We start from the raw sequence: 13,312 nt of genomic DNA on the forward strand, positions 1-13,312 counted from the left end.
CCAGAGAGGGGCTGGTGCCTGGTGGTCACATGAGCAGGTGGCAGGGACTGATTTAACTCTTGGTCTCAGCCTGGTCAGAGACAACAACTGTTGGGTGGAAATTCTCAGCCGAGCATTGCAAATATGATACTTCAAATAACATCATGTGCAATCGCTGTCAAATGTCAATGTCTGAGTATTTATATGACTTTTCTTTCTGTCCCCTTGTAAACTTAAGGTTATACGGACAAGTATGGGATCATGCTGGGATGAATGTCCTTTAAACAAGAAATTCAATGTATAATTTTTACAGCCATAATGCCCTTACATTGACCTCCATTTTGAATGCATGTTTTGAATGACACAGCATCATGAGAGTGTACATCCTGTTTTGCTCCCAGCTCCGATTAGATACACACCAGTGGAGGCTGTTGAGGGGAGGACGGCTAATGATAATGGCTGGAATGGAGCGAATGGAATGGCATGGAAACCATGCGTTTGATACCATTCCACCTATTTCGCTCCAGCCATTACCACGAAACCCGTCCTCCCCAATTAAGGTGCCACCAACCTCCTGTGATACACACATAGAAGGCCTTTCCTAGGATCCGCCTCAATGACTCAAAAGGACACGGTTACTCAACTATAGGGCCATGAATGCATCCCCATTAACCTCCAGGGATAATCTGCTTTTAAACAGTCCCCATCGATCCTCCTCAATGACAGAAAACTGCTCTATTGGAGTTCCCATTCGATGGAGTCGTGTAGGATGTGGTGTCCTGGTATATGCTGTAACATGCAACAGAGGATTCACAACCAGGCCTCTATCAGGACTGAAAGGGCTGTTAATATGGTGATATAAATCAACCGATGGAGTGGATCATTACTGGAGCATGTGACAGGAAGCAGGACAAGAGCGATCCGTCTCAGGAGGTGAACATACAGTAGATGGTCTGAGTAACTAATGGAGAATGACCTTATCATTAACAACCCATGCTCTGTGTGTTAACATCTCAAACTCATCAAAACAGCTCAGAGAGACTGCAACAATATGGGTCTTATCTATTTATAATGAACAACAACAAGAAATGACAGCATCTTACGTCTGAAATATGGATCTGCTAAAACTCTAAATGATGAGTCTGCATCCTATCCCTCAACGATGGTAGGAGTTACTGTAAGCTCCGTTCATTATGCAATACATGTTGGTGATATGGCTGTAGTGTCATTGGCTGCCAGGTATTTTAAATGGTGTTCAAGCACATGAGCCATCCCTCAGAGCTCCACAGGCCTGGCCTGCTGTTAGGGTTGTGTACTGTCCTTTGAGCTAGCCTGGGTCCCATACTGTATGTGCAGTAGCCAACTCTTCTATCGTTGTCATGGTTACAGACAGGTTGGTTGTTTAGCAACAAAACCGGCGCTTGCGCAACTCCGGGGCAAAACAGACGGTGTTGGCTTAGACTGTTGACATGTAAACTATATTTAGTCTCCAATGTTTATTGAAAAAATAAATGTGCACAATGAGCACTTGTCTCTGAAATACATCGTTACAGTTGTTGGTTAGCTAGAGGTGACATCAGCCAAAACAAGACATGGTATCAAGAACAAGATTGAAATTAGCCACTTATGATTCCCCACATGGCAGGTTCTTGTTATTGTTGCTAGCTATCTGGACAACACACGGACTTCTGCCCCATTGAAGTATGTGCATCATTTGTGATGTTGTCAGCTAACCAGTCTATAAGTATATGCAGTAACCCATAGTTTCAAATGGAGCGCTGCCATAACAAATTGAAAGCAGCATAATAACAAAATGCTATAGAACTGACTGTAACCTAACTGAAAGCTACAGACAAAAACACTTAACATTCTCTGTGAGCAAGAACAACGGTATTGTTGGAGCCAAGCCTTTTCATTCATGCATTACCATAATCTTGTCATTTGCATATGCCTGGCAGCTCATATGCCTGGCAGCTCATTTTTTTTAAACAGGGGGTTTGGAAAGAGGAGGTTTCCCTATGAAATTCCAGGGACAGTCAGTCTGCGTTCCAGACAGCCCTACAGCTCTCGTTTGGATTTACCACCAGCTTCTACAGGCAAATCCCCTGTGACATCATCAGTGCGCGTCACAGTCAACCCTCCCGCCGCATTGCATTCCAAACAGCCCTGGTGAGTCGCCTGCCTTAAGCAGTCCCCAAGGACAGAGCAGGAAGGGCACTCCCTCTCTTTCTCTCACACCTTCTCTCTCTGCTTCATCTCTACACCAAACAGGATTCCTCCTCTCTCTCTGTCTAGTGCCGACAACACTGAATGTTGACGGATAAATGGAGAAAACCCTTCAGTCAACTTGCAGCTGTATTGCAGCATCATTTATGATAAAGTCCCAGCCCACAGCACAGTCAATCTGTTTAAGTGAACCGTGAGGGGATAGAGACAGACAGAGAGTCAGTACTCTTTCTGTCACAGACATGGGACAGAATTAATAACGGGGTGGATATCTAATGGGGCATTCCCAAATATCCATCATGCTGTAGCCTATGCTTGGAAATGTTTGAAAGAGCAGCGATGTTGAGTGCCAGAGGGAGTAAGGGAGACCATCGACTCAACAGAGACGATGGCTGATCTTTTCAGTCATCGCTTTTTCCTCCATCACTCTCTCGTTCTATCTCTCTGTCGTTCTATCTCTCACTCTCTGTGGATGGCTGATTAATATGCGGCCAGAATTGGACTGAAATGGTGAATCACTGATAATGTACCTAAAACATGCTCTCTCTGGGTCTGAAAATCAAGCTTGGTCAGCCATTTCTGGTCCAATACTGCCGTTTATTTCAGTCTGTGCTGCAAGACTGGTTCATTGACACAAACAAAAGCAAATAGGGGCGGATACTGCAAGTGTACTGTACTGTACACATTAACTGTCTGCTCTGTCAGAGAGAGAGAGAGAGGAACATCCAGGCCCTGCCTCTCCTCCTGTTACAGAGCCTCCTCTGAGTAGAGGCTTCAGTATGTTGGGCTGGCCAGCAGGCCTGACTGTCTGAGAGGATAGGGATCATTATTTTCATGAGTCACTTCTCTGGCCCGTCCGTGAAGATTCTCGCCGGCTCCGGGAATCTGTCCGGAAAGAAGGGTCAACTGTGTTTTCTGCCAGGTCTATATTCAGAGAGTTTAGAAGGAATGGGGTTGGAGATACTACTCCACAGAGCTAGGCTTTACGGAAGAGTGGCCAGAAAAAAGCCATTGCTTTAAGAAAAAAATAAGCAAACACGTTTGGTGTTCGCCAAAAGGCATGTGGGAGACTCCCCAAACATATGGAAGAAGGTACTCTGGTCAGATGAGACTAAAATTGAGCTTTTTGGCCATCAAGGAAAATGCTATGTCTGGTGCAAACCCAACACCTCTCATCACCCTGAGAACACAGTGAAGCATGGTGGTGGCAGCATCATGCTGTGGGGATGTTTTTCCATCGGCAGGGACTGGGAAACTGGTCAGAATTGAAGGAATGATGGATGGCGCTAAATACAGGGAAATTCTTGAGGGAAACCTGTTTCAGTCTTCCAGAGATTTGAGACTGGGACGGAGGTTCACCTTCCAGCAGGACAATGACCCTAAGCATACTGCGAAAGCAACACTTGAGTGTTTTAAGGGGAAACATTTAAATGTCTTGGAATGGCCTAGTCAAAGCCCAGACCTCAATCCAAGATTGCTGTATACCAGCGGAACCCATCCAACTTGAAGGAGCTGGAGCAGTTTTGCCTTGAAGAATGGGCAAAAATCCTTAGTGGCTAGATGTGCCAAGCTTATAGAGACATACCCCCAAGAGACTTGCAACTGTAATTGCTGCAAACGGTGGCTCTACAAAGTATTGACTTTGGAGGGTGAATAGTTATGCATGCTCAAGTTCTTTTTTTTGTCTTATTTCTTGTTTGTTTCACAATAAAACATATTGTGCATCTTCAAATTGGTAGGCATGTTGTGTAAATCAAATGATACAAACCCCCCCAAAATCCATTTTAATTCCAGGTTCGCAAGCCACTGTATCTCCCTGGCATATTACATCATTTATGCACCAGCATACAATACATTTTTGGACTCACCTTGTTGTGCTGTGCTCACTTGAACAGGAAGGTGGCGCGGCGGTCCTTCGTGGGCAAATTCTGTCATCAAACTTTGTCATCAAAGTCTGGCATTCTCTGGATGTATGGTGCTTTCAAGACAACTGGGAACTCGGAAAAAACAAGGTTGAATCATGATGACGTCAGTGATCTTCAGGTCGTAGCTCTAGAGAGAGGCCGAGTTCCGGATTTACAATTCCGAGCTGGATGACCGTTCAAAACGTATTTTCCCAGTCTGAGCTTGTTTTTCCCGAATTCCCAGTTGTCTTGAACTAATTGAAGTCAGATTTCGTAGTTCCAAGTTAAAAGTTGTTTTGAGCGCGGCACAAATCATGCTTCATTGACAGCATGGCCAATGTTGAATGTTTATCATTTTAAGCTTGGAAGAGAGACCCTTAATCCCAGACTTGGGACCACACAGCCACTCCACTGAATAGCAGGCTAGTGATTGCAGTTAGCTAGTGATTGCAATGCTTGCAGTTAGCCACTGATTCCTTCCAAACCACTCATTGTTGAATTTGCGATTTCCAACTTGTTGTGTAATATTTATGTCCAATGGCCGATGAGCACCGATACGTTTTATCTATAATTTCTCTTCATTATTTATCTTCATATGACAAGGATTAAAAAGGATTTGCCAGTAGATTGTCGACTTGATTCATGATGATGACTGCTAGCTAAGATTTTGACAGTATGATGTTGACATGATCAGTCCAATCAAAGCTACTGTAGATATAACGTGATTTGACGTCATTTTATCTGTGGCCAATGCCCTTGAGCCTTCTTGGATGGGCACTTCTAATGTAACTCTATGGCAACACCCAAGGGGCTTGAATTTTCAAGCTCTACCCTTAGACTTGGAGGTGACATAGTGTCCCCATGAGTGACAGAACACTGAGCCAATCACGGCTGCCCCGCCACCACAGAAAGCACTTAGCTAGGCTGAAACACCTGCGTTTTGGAGCTGCCTTCCTCAATAAAGCAAAAAAGAGACCATGTTTATATGCGGCTTTATTAACTCAATGATGTTTCTTCTTTTTTTTTCATGGTTTGCAAACTGATATGTGACACAAATTAATGCCAAAATAACATGCATAACAGGCAAGCTAAAAACGTTGGGCTCAAAACTGGTAAGGGTCGCCACTGCATCTGGTACTGATACCTCACATGTTTTGCATTTACATTCCCATCCACAGAGCAGCTTTGCAGCGTTAGGTTTAACCCAACATACTCTAATATAGACAGTCCCTAAAGTATCATTATTCATGCTTGCAACAGCAAGGTTGAGGTTTTGATGCCTAAATGGGAAACATATGCTGAACACAACTGTCTGTAATACCATTTTTGAGAAATAAATGGCTAAATAACCATATCATATACCTCAGGATTGGAGTTGAGACCCTGTGCTATAGTAAGTAACCATGTTATTGCATTTACAGAGTTATTATCATCTTACCTGTTTTCCCTCCAGTGTGTAGAGCCGTTTGACTGCCCCGGAGTCCAGCTTGATGGCGTCTGTGATGTCGGTCAGCACCTGTTCGAAGGAGTGGGCCGTCTTCTTATTCAGCAGGATCCTCACTGCCTTCCTGGGCTTGACCCCGCTGCGGATGACTGTGACCAGCTTGGGCTTGATGAAGTCTCTGGTGCCGAGGCTGGCCTCGCTACGCTGCAGCTCGCCCTTTACCAGGGTGCTGAGGGAGGACAGGGAGCGGGACTGGCCTGCCTTGATGCCCACTGACCAGTTGGGGTTAACGTTCTTGGTGTAGTCCACCCGGCGGTAGGGCTCGTTAGAGGCACACACGTAGCTCTCACCTAAAGGGAGGAAGAGGGGAGAGCTACTTAGAATATAGGTTTCTTTTTTAAATACCTTTCATAAAAATCGTGGAATCAACATTTCATAAAAAGGTACCATCAGATTCAGCAATTGAGTTATTGAAGCTACAGTAAATCAACTCCATCGCATTTTCCAGCTCTGAATGCCACCTTACAACTGTCAATGGATAACCATTAATTCCAGTTGACTAAATGAGTGATAATTAGCCACGTCTCGGAGAGTAACTCCAGTCGGCTCGACTGTGGATGACAAAGAGTTAAGGTTCCCCAGTGGAAACAAAAGCCACATTGAGACTGAGGCCAGCCAGTCAGTGTAACCCAGCCTTCTCTGTTTCTCTGCGAGCTCTCTCGGCCTGCCGCGTTGGACACTCTCCAAAGCTAAGTATTTTCCTTTTCCTCGCCGGGCATTCCATTGTAGCAGTTAGCGTGTGTGTGTGTGTGTGAGCGTTTCCCCTCAAGACCAGATTCATTTGACGACTCAAAAGGCTTTGCTGGTAAATGGAACCACAATAAGGGTAAGAGGAGGGTGGGTGATTGTGTTTGGAGGCTGTTTGTTGGAGGACAACATATGTAGGAATTTATTTTTTGCATTCTGGGCCACTGAGTCAAACTAGGAGAGGGAGACATTGCTAACCTCTAATCTTTTCATCATGGATTTTACGGTTTGTCACAAGACTAGTGAAACCACAGAATGGCATACTGTAGTAGCATGGAATATGCTATGCATGCAACTAAGTGAACCCATATTGCTGCCTTTGTTGTCCTTGCATAGCGCTATACTTGCGTATCTGGCCTTTTACCAGTTTAAGCTCAAGGCACCGATCGATGACAACATGACTGAACTGGGAAAGGTGAGAAAACATTGTTATTATATGTAAGAGATAGAAAGAGAGAGATGTTCAAAGAAGGGTGATGCTAAATAATGCTAAATGAACTAAGAAAGGCGAGAAAACATTGTTATTGTGTGTAAGAGAGGGAGAGGGGAATCTGAAGGATCTGAAGGGGAACGAACAATGACTCAACAGAATCTATCCATCTAGAACCGTAAGGAAAGCTTATGGAAGCAAAGGTTAAGGTTTGAGTTTTGTTCCAGTCAACCCTGCTCTTATTATGTGAGTAACCAAAACATCCTGTTCTCAGCAGTCAGTCATCCAGGAACAGAAACAGGAAGACAACAGTGAATGAGTCACCTAATGACAGTGGAGACAGTGCTTAAAGAAAGGTGTCATCCCTCAGGGAAAGGTGAACGGAATCATTTGCGAGAGTGGTGTGAAGACGATGGCTAACCCACCAGAATAGCTTGAGTACAATACCCAGCATTATTTTCAAGAGCCACGACTGAAAAATATGAAGATCCTTTTGTCATAAGCTTACTACTACTACTACTTCCTGTAGTAACATTGTGTGCTGTCCATGGTGCTGAGATCAACCTAAACCAGGATTTTGGTTTATACCAAAATATCAATCTGTTATCTTCTCAACTACATCACAGTATTATCTACTGCCTCATGGTTCCTCTCATCTGCTTTAAGACAAAGAAAAAGGGACGGAAAGGAGGAGGAAGAGGACAGAAGGAAGAGAGAGACTTCTGAGACGGCGAGACCCAAGACGCCTGGATTTATTCATCTACCAATTAACCAAAGGCTAATTAACGACGCTAGGCCACAGCTGGGGGACCCGAACAGATGAAAACGGTAACACCAGATCAGACGAGGAGCCATCATCAATTCAGATCAGAAAGCCTGGAGAAACAGAAGTGGCCTTCTGAAGGGGGCTCAGGGGTGACAGTGACGAGGGGATGAGATGAGGGGTCTCAGCACACACACACACACACACACACACACACACACACAGTATCATGGACCGTCGGTGACAGGAATACCCCAGGGGACGAGAGGGGGGTCTAAAGTGCGGCATCACCAGAGAGGTTAGGGGATCCTGGGTGGGTGATACCCTTCAGTGGCCCTACAGCGGGGGCCTCACGTGGAGCACAGCTGAGACCACAGCCCCTTAAACAGCTCCCTAACCAAACATCAGCTGGTCGCTATGGAGGAGAGGGGGCGGATCCATCAGTGTGTGTGCTGATCCGTCACTGAGCAAATACACACAGATGTCATCACTCAGTGGGGTAAGTGAGAGGACATGAGAGGTCATGGATTGAGAATGTGTTTGTCTGATGTAGTCCTTAACACTATGGTGACATCTAAACAAGCAATGTTTTCCCCTGAGTGAAGACTGATGTTGAATCAATCAGCTTATTACATACATTGGATCGTATCAAACGACAGGTGCATCATAATGCATTGAAAGTCCTCCTCAAATGGCATACAATAGGTGTAGCATAAGACCACTATCGTGGTTTGGCTTGGTTTGGATCCAATCCAATGCCTCACTGTCATTTCCATAAGCACACTACAGCAGAGACAGTGTGGTGGATGTCACAGTGTAATCCCATCCATCCAGCCATCGCCCAGGGATCACATGTGAATGAATTAATGAATGGGGCTTGATGGGGTTCACACAACAGGCTAGGCTGGGCCAGCAGTCCTCAATCAATGGGTCTGGGAGCGCGCACACACACACACACACACACACACACACACACACACACACACACACACACCCCTAATCCATTTGATGGCTGAGTACACAAAGACAAGATTCTGGTGTTTGGCCTCCAGCATCTCCAGCCAAAGGGCCTCGTTCACAGCCAGGCCAAGACGCTCCTCTGACGGATTGACTGCATTCCTCCTGTGTTTGACTGTCTCTGTGATAGCATAGCACCACGTCCATGAGACCTGACCCCTGGACAACAGCCGTGCCCTATTTCTCCACATCACAGCAGGGGGACAAGGGGACAGCCACTGAGAGGACAGCCACTGAGAGGACAGCCGCAGCCCACTGACAAAACAAGTTACTGAGGAGGCAGAGTTCAGGGCTACGATAATTAGGACTCCTTCACACCATCATCCCGACCAATGGAGTCTCTACAGTAAAGAGGGGACTTCTTGAGTGGAACCCAATCTGTGTACTGTTTATGGAAGGAGTTTGGAGTCCAGTCATTGTACAGTAGAAAGAATGGAATGGATAGAGAGGTTCCAAAATAAACTTGGCACCATATCAAATGTCCAATAGGATTGGCTTAAGAGCTCAAACTCTACTCCTATTATAAGCCTTTGGTAGAGTAATTGAAAAGGTAAAAACTATACAGAACTCTTCATTAGCCACTGTACCTACAGTATGAACTCACAGGCCACTGTACCTACTGCAGTATAAACCCAAATAACCTTAAGATGAGAACAACAACAAGTTTTCACAGCCAGAGAAAGTGAGTTGGCCCACTTTCCTGCCAAATCAGAGCAGAGAAAGTGTGATGCCTGCCTGGAGGATTCCAGATTCCACTCTGAAAGTTTACTTGGCAGAAAACAGGCATTACATCCAGAGGTGAGGCTGAAGTAATAGGACTGGCACCATCTTCTACACCACTCACTGTACCACAGCAGCACCCATTGTCCTTCCTGACAGTCCAACCAGAAGTGATGCAATGTGTCTCTCAGCCACGGGATTGGGCGCTGACCTAAATCTACCACCCCATCCTCTCTGGGGACATGGGGGGAGGAACAAGTGGAACGAGTGCAGAGGCTTATATTTGGAAGGAGGAAGGAAAGATGTCAGCTGAGAATAAACAGGGGGATGAGAGAGGAGAGAGGGGCAGGTGAAAAGGACAGCACTGGAGTAAAACTAACGGGAGTCAGGAGATAAGCTATACAAAGGAAAAGGAAAGTCCCACACTCATCTCTCCTAGCTGTGGATTGATTTGAATATGACAGCGCTACCATGGGCTGGTGCAACAACCGTAACCTTTCATGCTAAGAGAGGATTGTAGAGAGGTCACAGATCAGACAGCAGACTGCAGGACTCAACACAAAGATTATTGTATTACCCAGGCACCACCGGCCACTGTCACTGCTGCAGCCTGCGACACAGAGAGGAGAGTTGCTCACACACAGACAGAACCACTGTGTAGCAGTGGAGGCTGGTGGGAGGAGCTATAGGAGGACAGGCTCATTGTAATGGCTGGAATGGAATTAATGGAACGGAGTCAAACATGTGGTTTTCATATGTTTGATATCGTTCCATTGAGTCCAGTCCAGCCATTACAATGAGCCTGTCCTCCTATAGCTCCTCCCACCAGCCCCCATTGCTGTGTAGGTCTATACATAGCAAATCTACCAAGTAGGGAGAGAGATCTACTGTAAAGTAAAGAAGGTAATGTTCACATTCCTCAACCTTTGCATACTCATTTTCTGGAATAATACTCACACACTTCAAACGTACTGAATTCATTTGACTTTAGCTGTGTAGGGTCTAGCCAGGACAATATACATGATGCTTTATTAAGCATTCCTGTGAAATGACTGAGCTAATAACTCATGTGGATATATAACAACGGTATGACCTGACCATGTTGTTCAGTTCTTTGAAGGTAGTTGTACATATCTTATTTGTACTATTAGTACCGTTGTAATAACAGCTTCCTCTATACCTCAATGTTGACATTTTCCATTCTCCCATCGACAGGGGGATGAGGGGGGTGTAGAGGGGGACACTTCCATGTTGTATGCCCAGAGGGTGAAAAATCACTCTAAGGACCATTTTAACAGCCAATGAAGCACAGAACACTGGCCAGAGCTCACACTAACACACACACTGCTCTAAGATCAATGGAGGATCGATGTACATTAATGCAAACTGTGCTGCCTAGTACTGCTATAGCGGGTCTGTCATCTATGTGGTTCTCACACTCACACACACATACAGGTTTTGGAGAGGTGCGGGGGGTTGTTAAGTGGGTTAAGTGCCTTGCTCAAGGGCACCATGGCAGGCAGTTGCATCTAGGATTTGATACCAGCAATCCTCTGGTTGCCAGTTCACTTCACAACAGATTTTTCCTGTTGGACCCGGGATTTGAACTGGCAACCCTCTGGTTGCTGGCTCGCCTCTCTAACCAATGAACCTAAATGTAGTATAATGAGGCTATAATGTAATATAATGAGATTATAATGTAGTATAATGAGGCTATAATGTAGTTTAATAATGCTATAATGTAGTATAATGAGGCTATAATGTAGTATGAGGCTATTAATAATTGCTTTCTTATACAACATAATAGCCTCATTATACCACTTTATAACCTCATTATACTACATTATAGCCTCATTATACTACATTATAACCTTATTATACTACATTATTGCCTTATTATACTACATTATATCATATCATGTAGTATAATAGGCTATAATGTAGTTTAATGAGGCTATTATGTAGTATAATAGGCTATAATGTAGTATAATAAGCCTATAATGCAGTATTAGCTAGTATTCTTCCCAAGGGGAAAGCTGATAGCAGAATACACCTGCATATTTATGAACAAGGAGTCAATGTCAAACAGCTGGGGGAACTCTGATGACAAGCAGGACGCCAAATGGTTTAGGTGAGTGTTTGCTGAAACCTGAGAGATACGAGTCTGTCTGGTCAAATCTAATAATGAGTACTTTGGATCAATCAGCTCATTCATCAATATGCGCGAGTATTGATCTCTACATGATTTATTATGTCATTTGTAGGACTGGGCTGTGTGTGTGTGGGAGGGGGCCGGGGGTGACTGTGTGTCCTTACCCTCTACTAACTCGTCCAGGCTGCTGATCTTCTTGCTGCCGTCCACGGTGTAGATGCTCCGGACACCTTGTGGCAGGTTGACGTTGTCCGAGAGAGACCGGGTAAGCTCCATAAGCAGGGCGTCTAAGGACCTAAAACGATCGTTGGACACGGCATACACCAAACCCTTGAAGTATTTGTCACCATTTCGGTAGAACCGCACTTTTTTGGCTTTCTTCTCCGAGGTGAGCGACTGGAGCGTGCGCGTTCGGTAAAAGCTACAGTGCGCGCTGTGCGCCGGGCTGGGCACGAGACCGTTGCCTCTGGAGCCGGACTGGGATCCCGAGCCGTTAGCCCGTGATGAACGGTGCGTTTTGTCCCGTTCCTCAAAGTGTTCCCATTCAATACTTCTGCTGAGCGACATGTTCGATCTGTTTATGTTTTGATCTATCCACAGAAGAAAACAATAGCAAATGGCTCCTACAGGCAAGCCCTATTGTCCAGCGCAATCCCAATGACAGCTGTCAAACAACGCTTTGGCAATCACTGATACAGTAATCGAGAGGACAGTGCACGTGTAGCCTAGTTTCTCATTGCGCAGTCAAGATACAATGTTGCAATTTTTGGGGATACAGTCGGCTATCAATATAGGGGTACAGTAGCCTGAGTAACGGTTACAATCTTACCTTGTCAATAAGGCTGCACAATAAACTCTCGGTTATTGAAATACCAAAGGCTAAACGAAAATGATTGTTCCAAAACCACAATTCAGATGTCCACAAAAATTCACCGGCACATTTAAATTAATACCAGAGAGCCCAGACTTGATTGACTGTCGACTGTAGCAACCGCTAGTTTACCAATGAACTGAGCCGCACAGGAAAACACACGATTCCAAGCTATATTAATGTATCCGGAGGAGAACACAAAAGGGAAAAACGAATTCCATTTAGCACAAATACATTGCATGTAAAACCGTTGTCCAAAATCCACAGAATCTAACAAAACCGCATGCTTGCTACAGAAACCGCAAGCCTCCTCCTCTTCTCACATCCTTTCTCTGACTAGCGAACGGTTCAACACTGTTGCAGGAGAGGCCGTCCGAGACCTGTCATCCAATTCAACAAGGAGGGAGGGAATGCTACTTCCCCTCAGGGTCCTAACGCTAGTTTCGATACAATTGTTCAGCAAGTGATGTATTTTCTGAAAGATGCAATTTGGCCCCCAAATTGGAACTTATTTGTTATGTCTCATTATTTCTGATGTGCCATTTAGGTATTTATTAGGCAATACTATTCCCTCGAAAAGCTAAAAGAAAAATTATAACCACAAATAGGTGCTAATGGCCTTAAAAAATCCAGCCATTCTTGTGGGTTTGAAAGTTAAGAAGTGGCTTATGCCTTCATCAGGGTGTCTGACACGGAGTGAGACACCCTGATTAAGTATTTTTTAGTATAGTATTTTATTAGGATCCCTATTAGCTGTTGCTGAAGCAGCAGCTACTCTTCCTGGGGTCCACACAAAACAATACAGAACACGAATAGACAAGAACAGCTCAAGGACTGAACTACACAAATAAGTGTAAGCCGATGTGCCTCGTTGGTGTATTTTAATGATGTCTTAGCCCACGCATTAAAGGCGTATTAACTTTCAAACCAACATGAGTGCTTGGATTTTGATATGTAATTTAGCACCTATTTATGGTTATAATTCTTCCTTTAGCTTTT

General features: G+C 44.7%; 1 protein-coding gene across 3 annotated transcripts in view; it reads right to left on the reverse strand.

Annotated features, from left to right (window-relative positions):
* Nucleotides 1-12,654, reverse strand: part of dclk2a (doublecortin-like kinase 2a) — a 69,136-nt gene extending 56,482 nt beyond the window's left edge. For all 3 annotated transcript variants that reach the window (XR_005994819.2, XR_005994818.2, XM_041843296.2), the window contains exons 1-2: nucleotides 11,607-12,654; nucleotides 5,548-5,903 (exon numbers count right to left, since the gene is read on the reverse strand). Coding sequence is in view for 1 of the 3 variants with exons in the window: in XM_041843296.2 (XP_041699230.2) it covers nucleotides 5,548-5,903; nucleotides 11,607-12,009 (759 nt within the window). In the remaining 2 variants the exon portion in view is untranslated. The remainder of the gene's footprint in view (nucleotides 1-5,547; nucleotides 5,904-11,606) is intronic.
* Nucleotides 12,655-13,312: the final 658 nt, after the last annotated feature.

The sequence above is a fragment of the Coregonus clupeaformis genome, chromosome 3 (genome assembly GCF_020615455.1).
Source record: "Coregonus clupeaformis isolate EN_2021a chromosome 3, ASM2061545v1, whole genome shotgun sequence".
In the NCBI taxonomy this organism is placed as follows: Eukaryota; Metazoa; Chordata; class Actinopteri; order Salmoniformes; family Salmonidae; genus Coregonus; species Coregonus clupeaformis.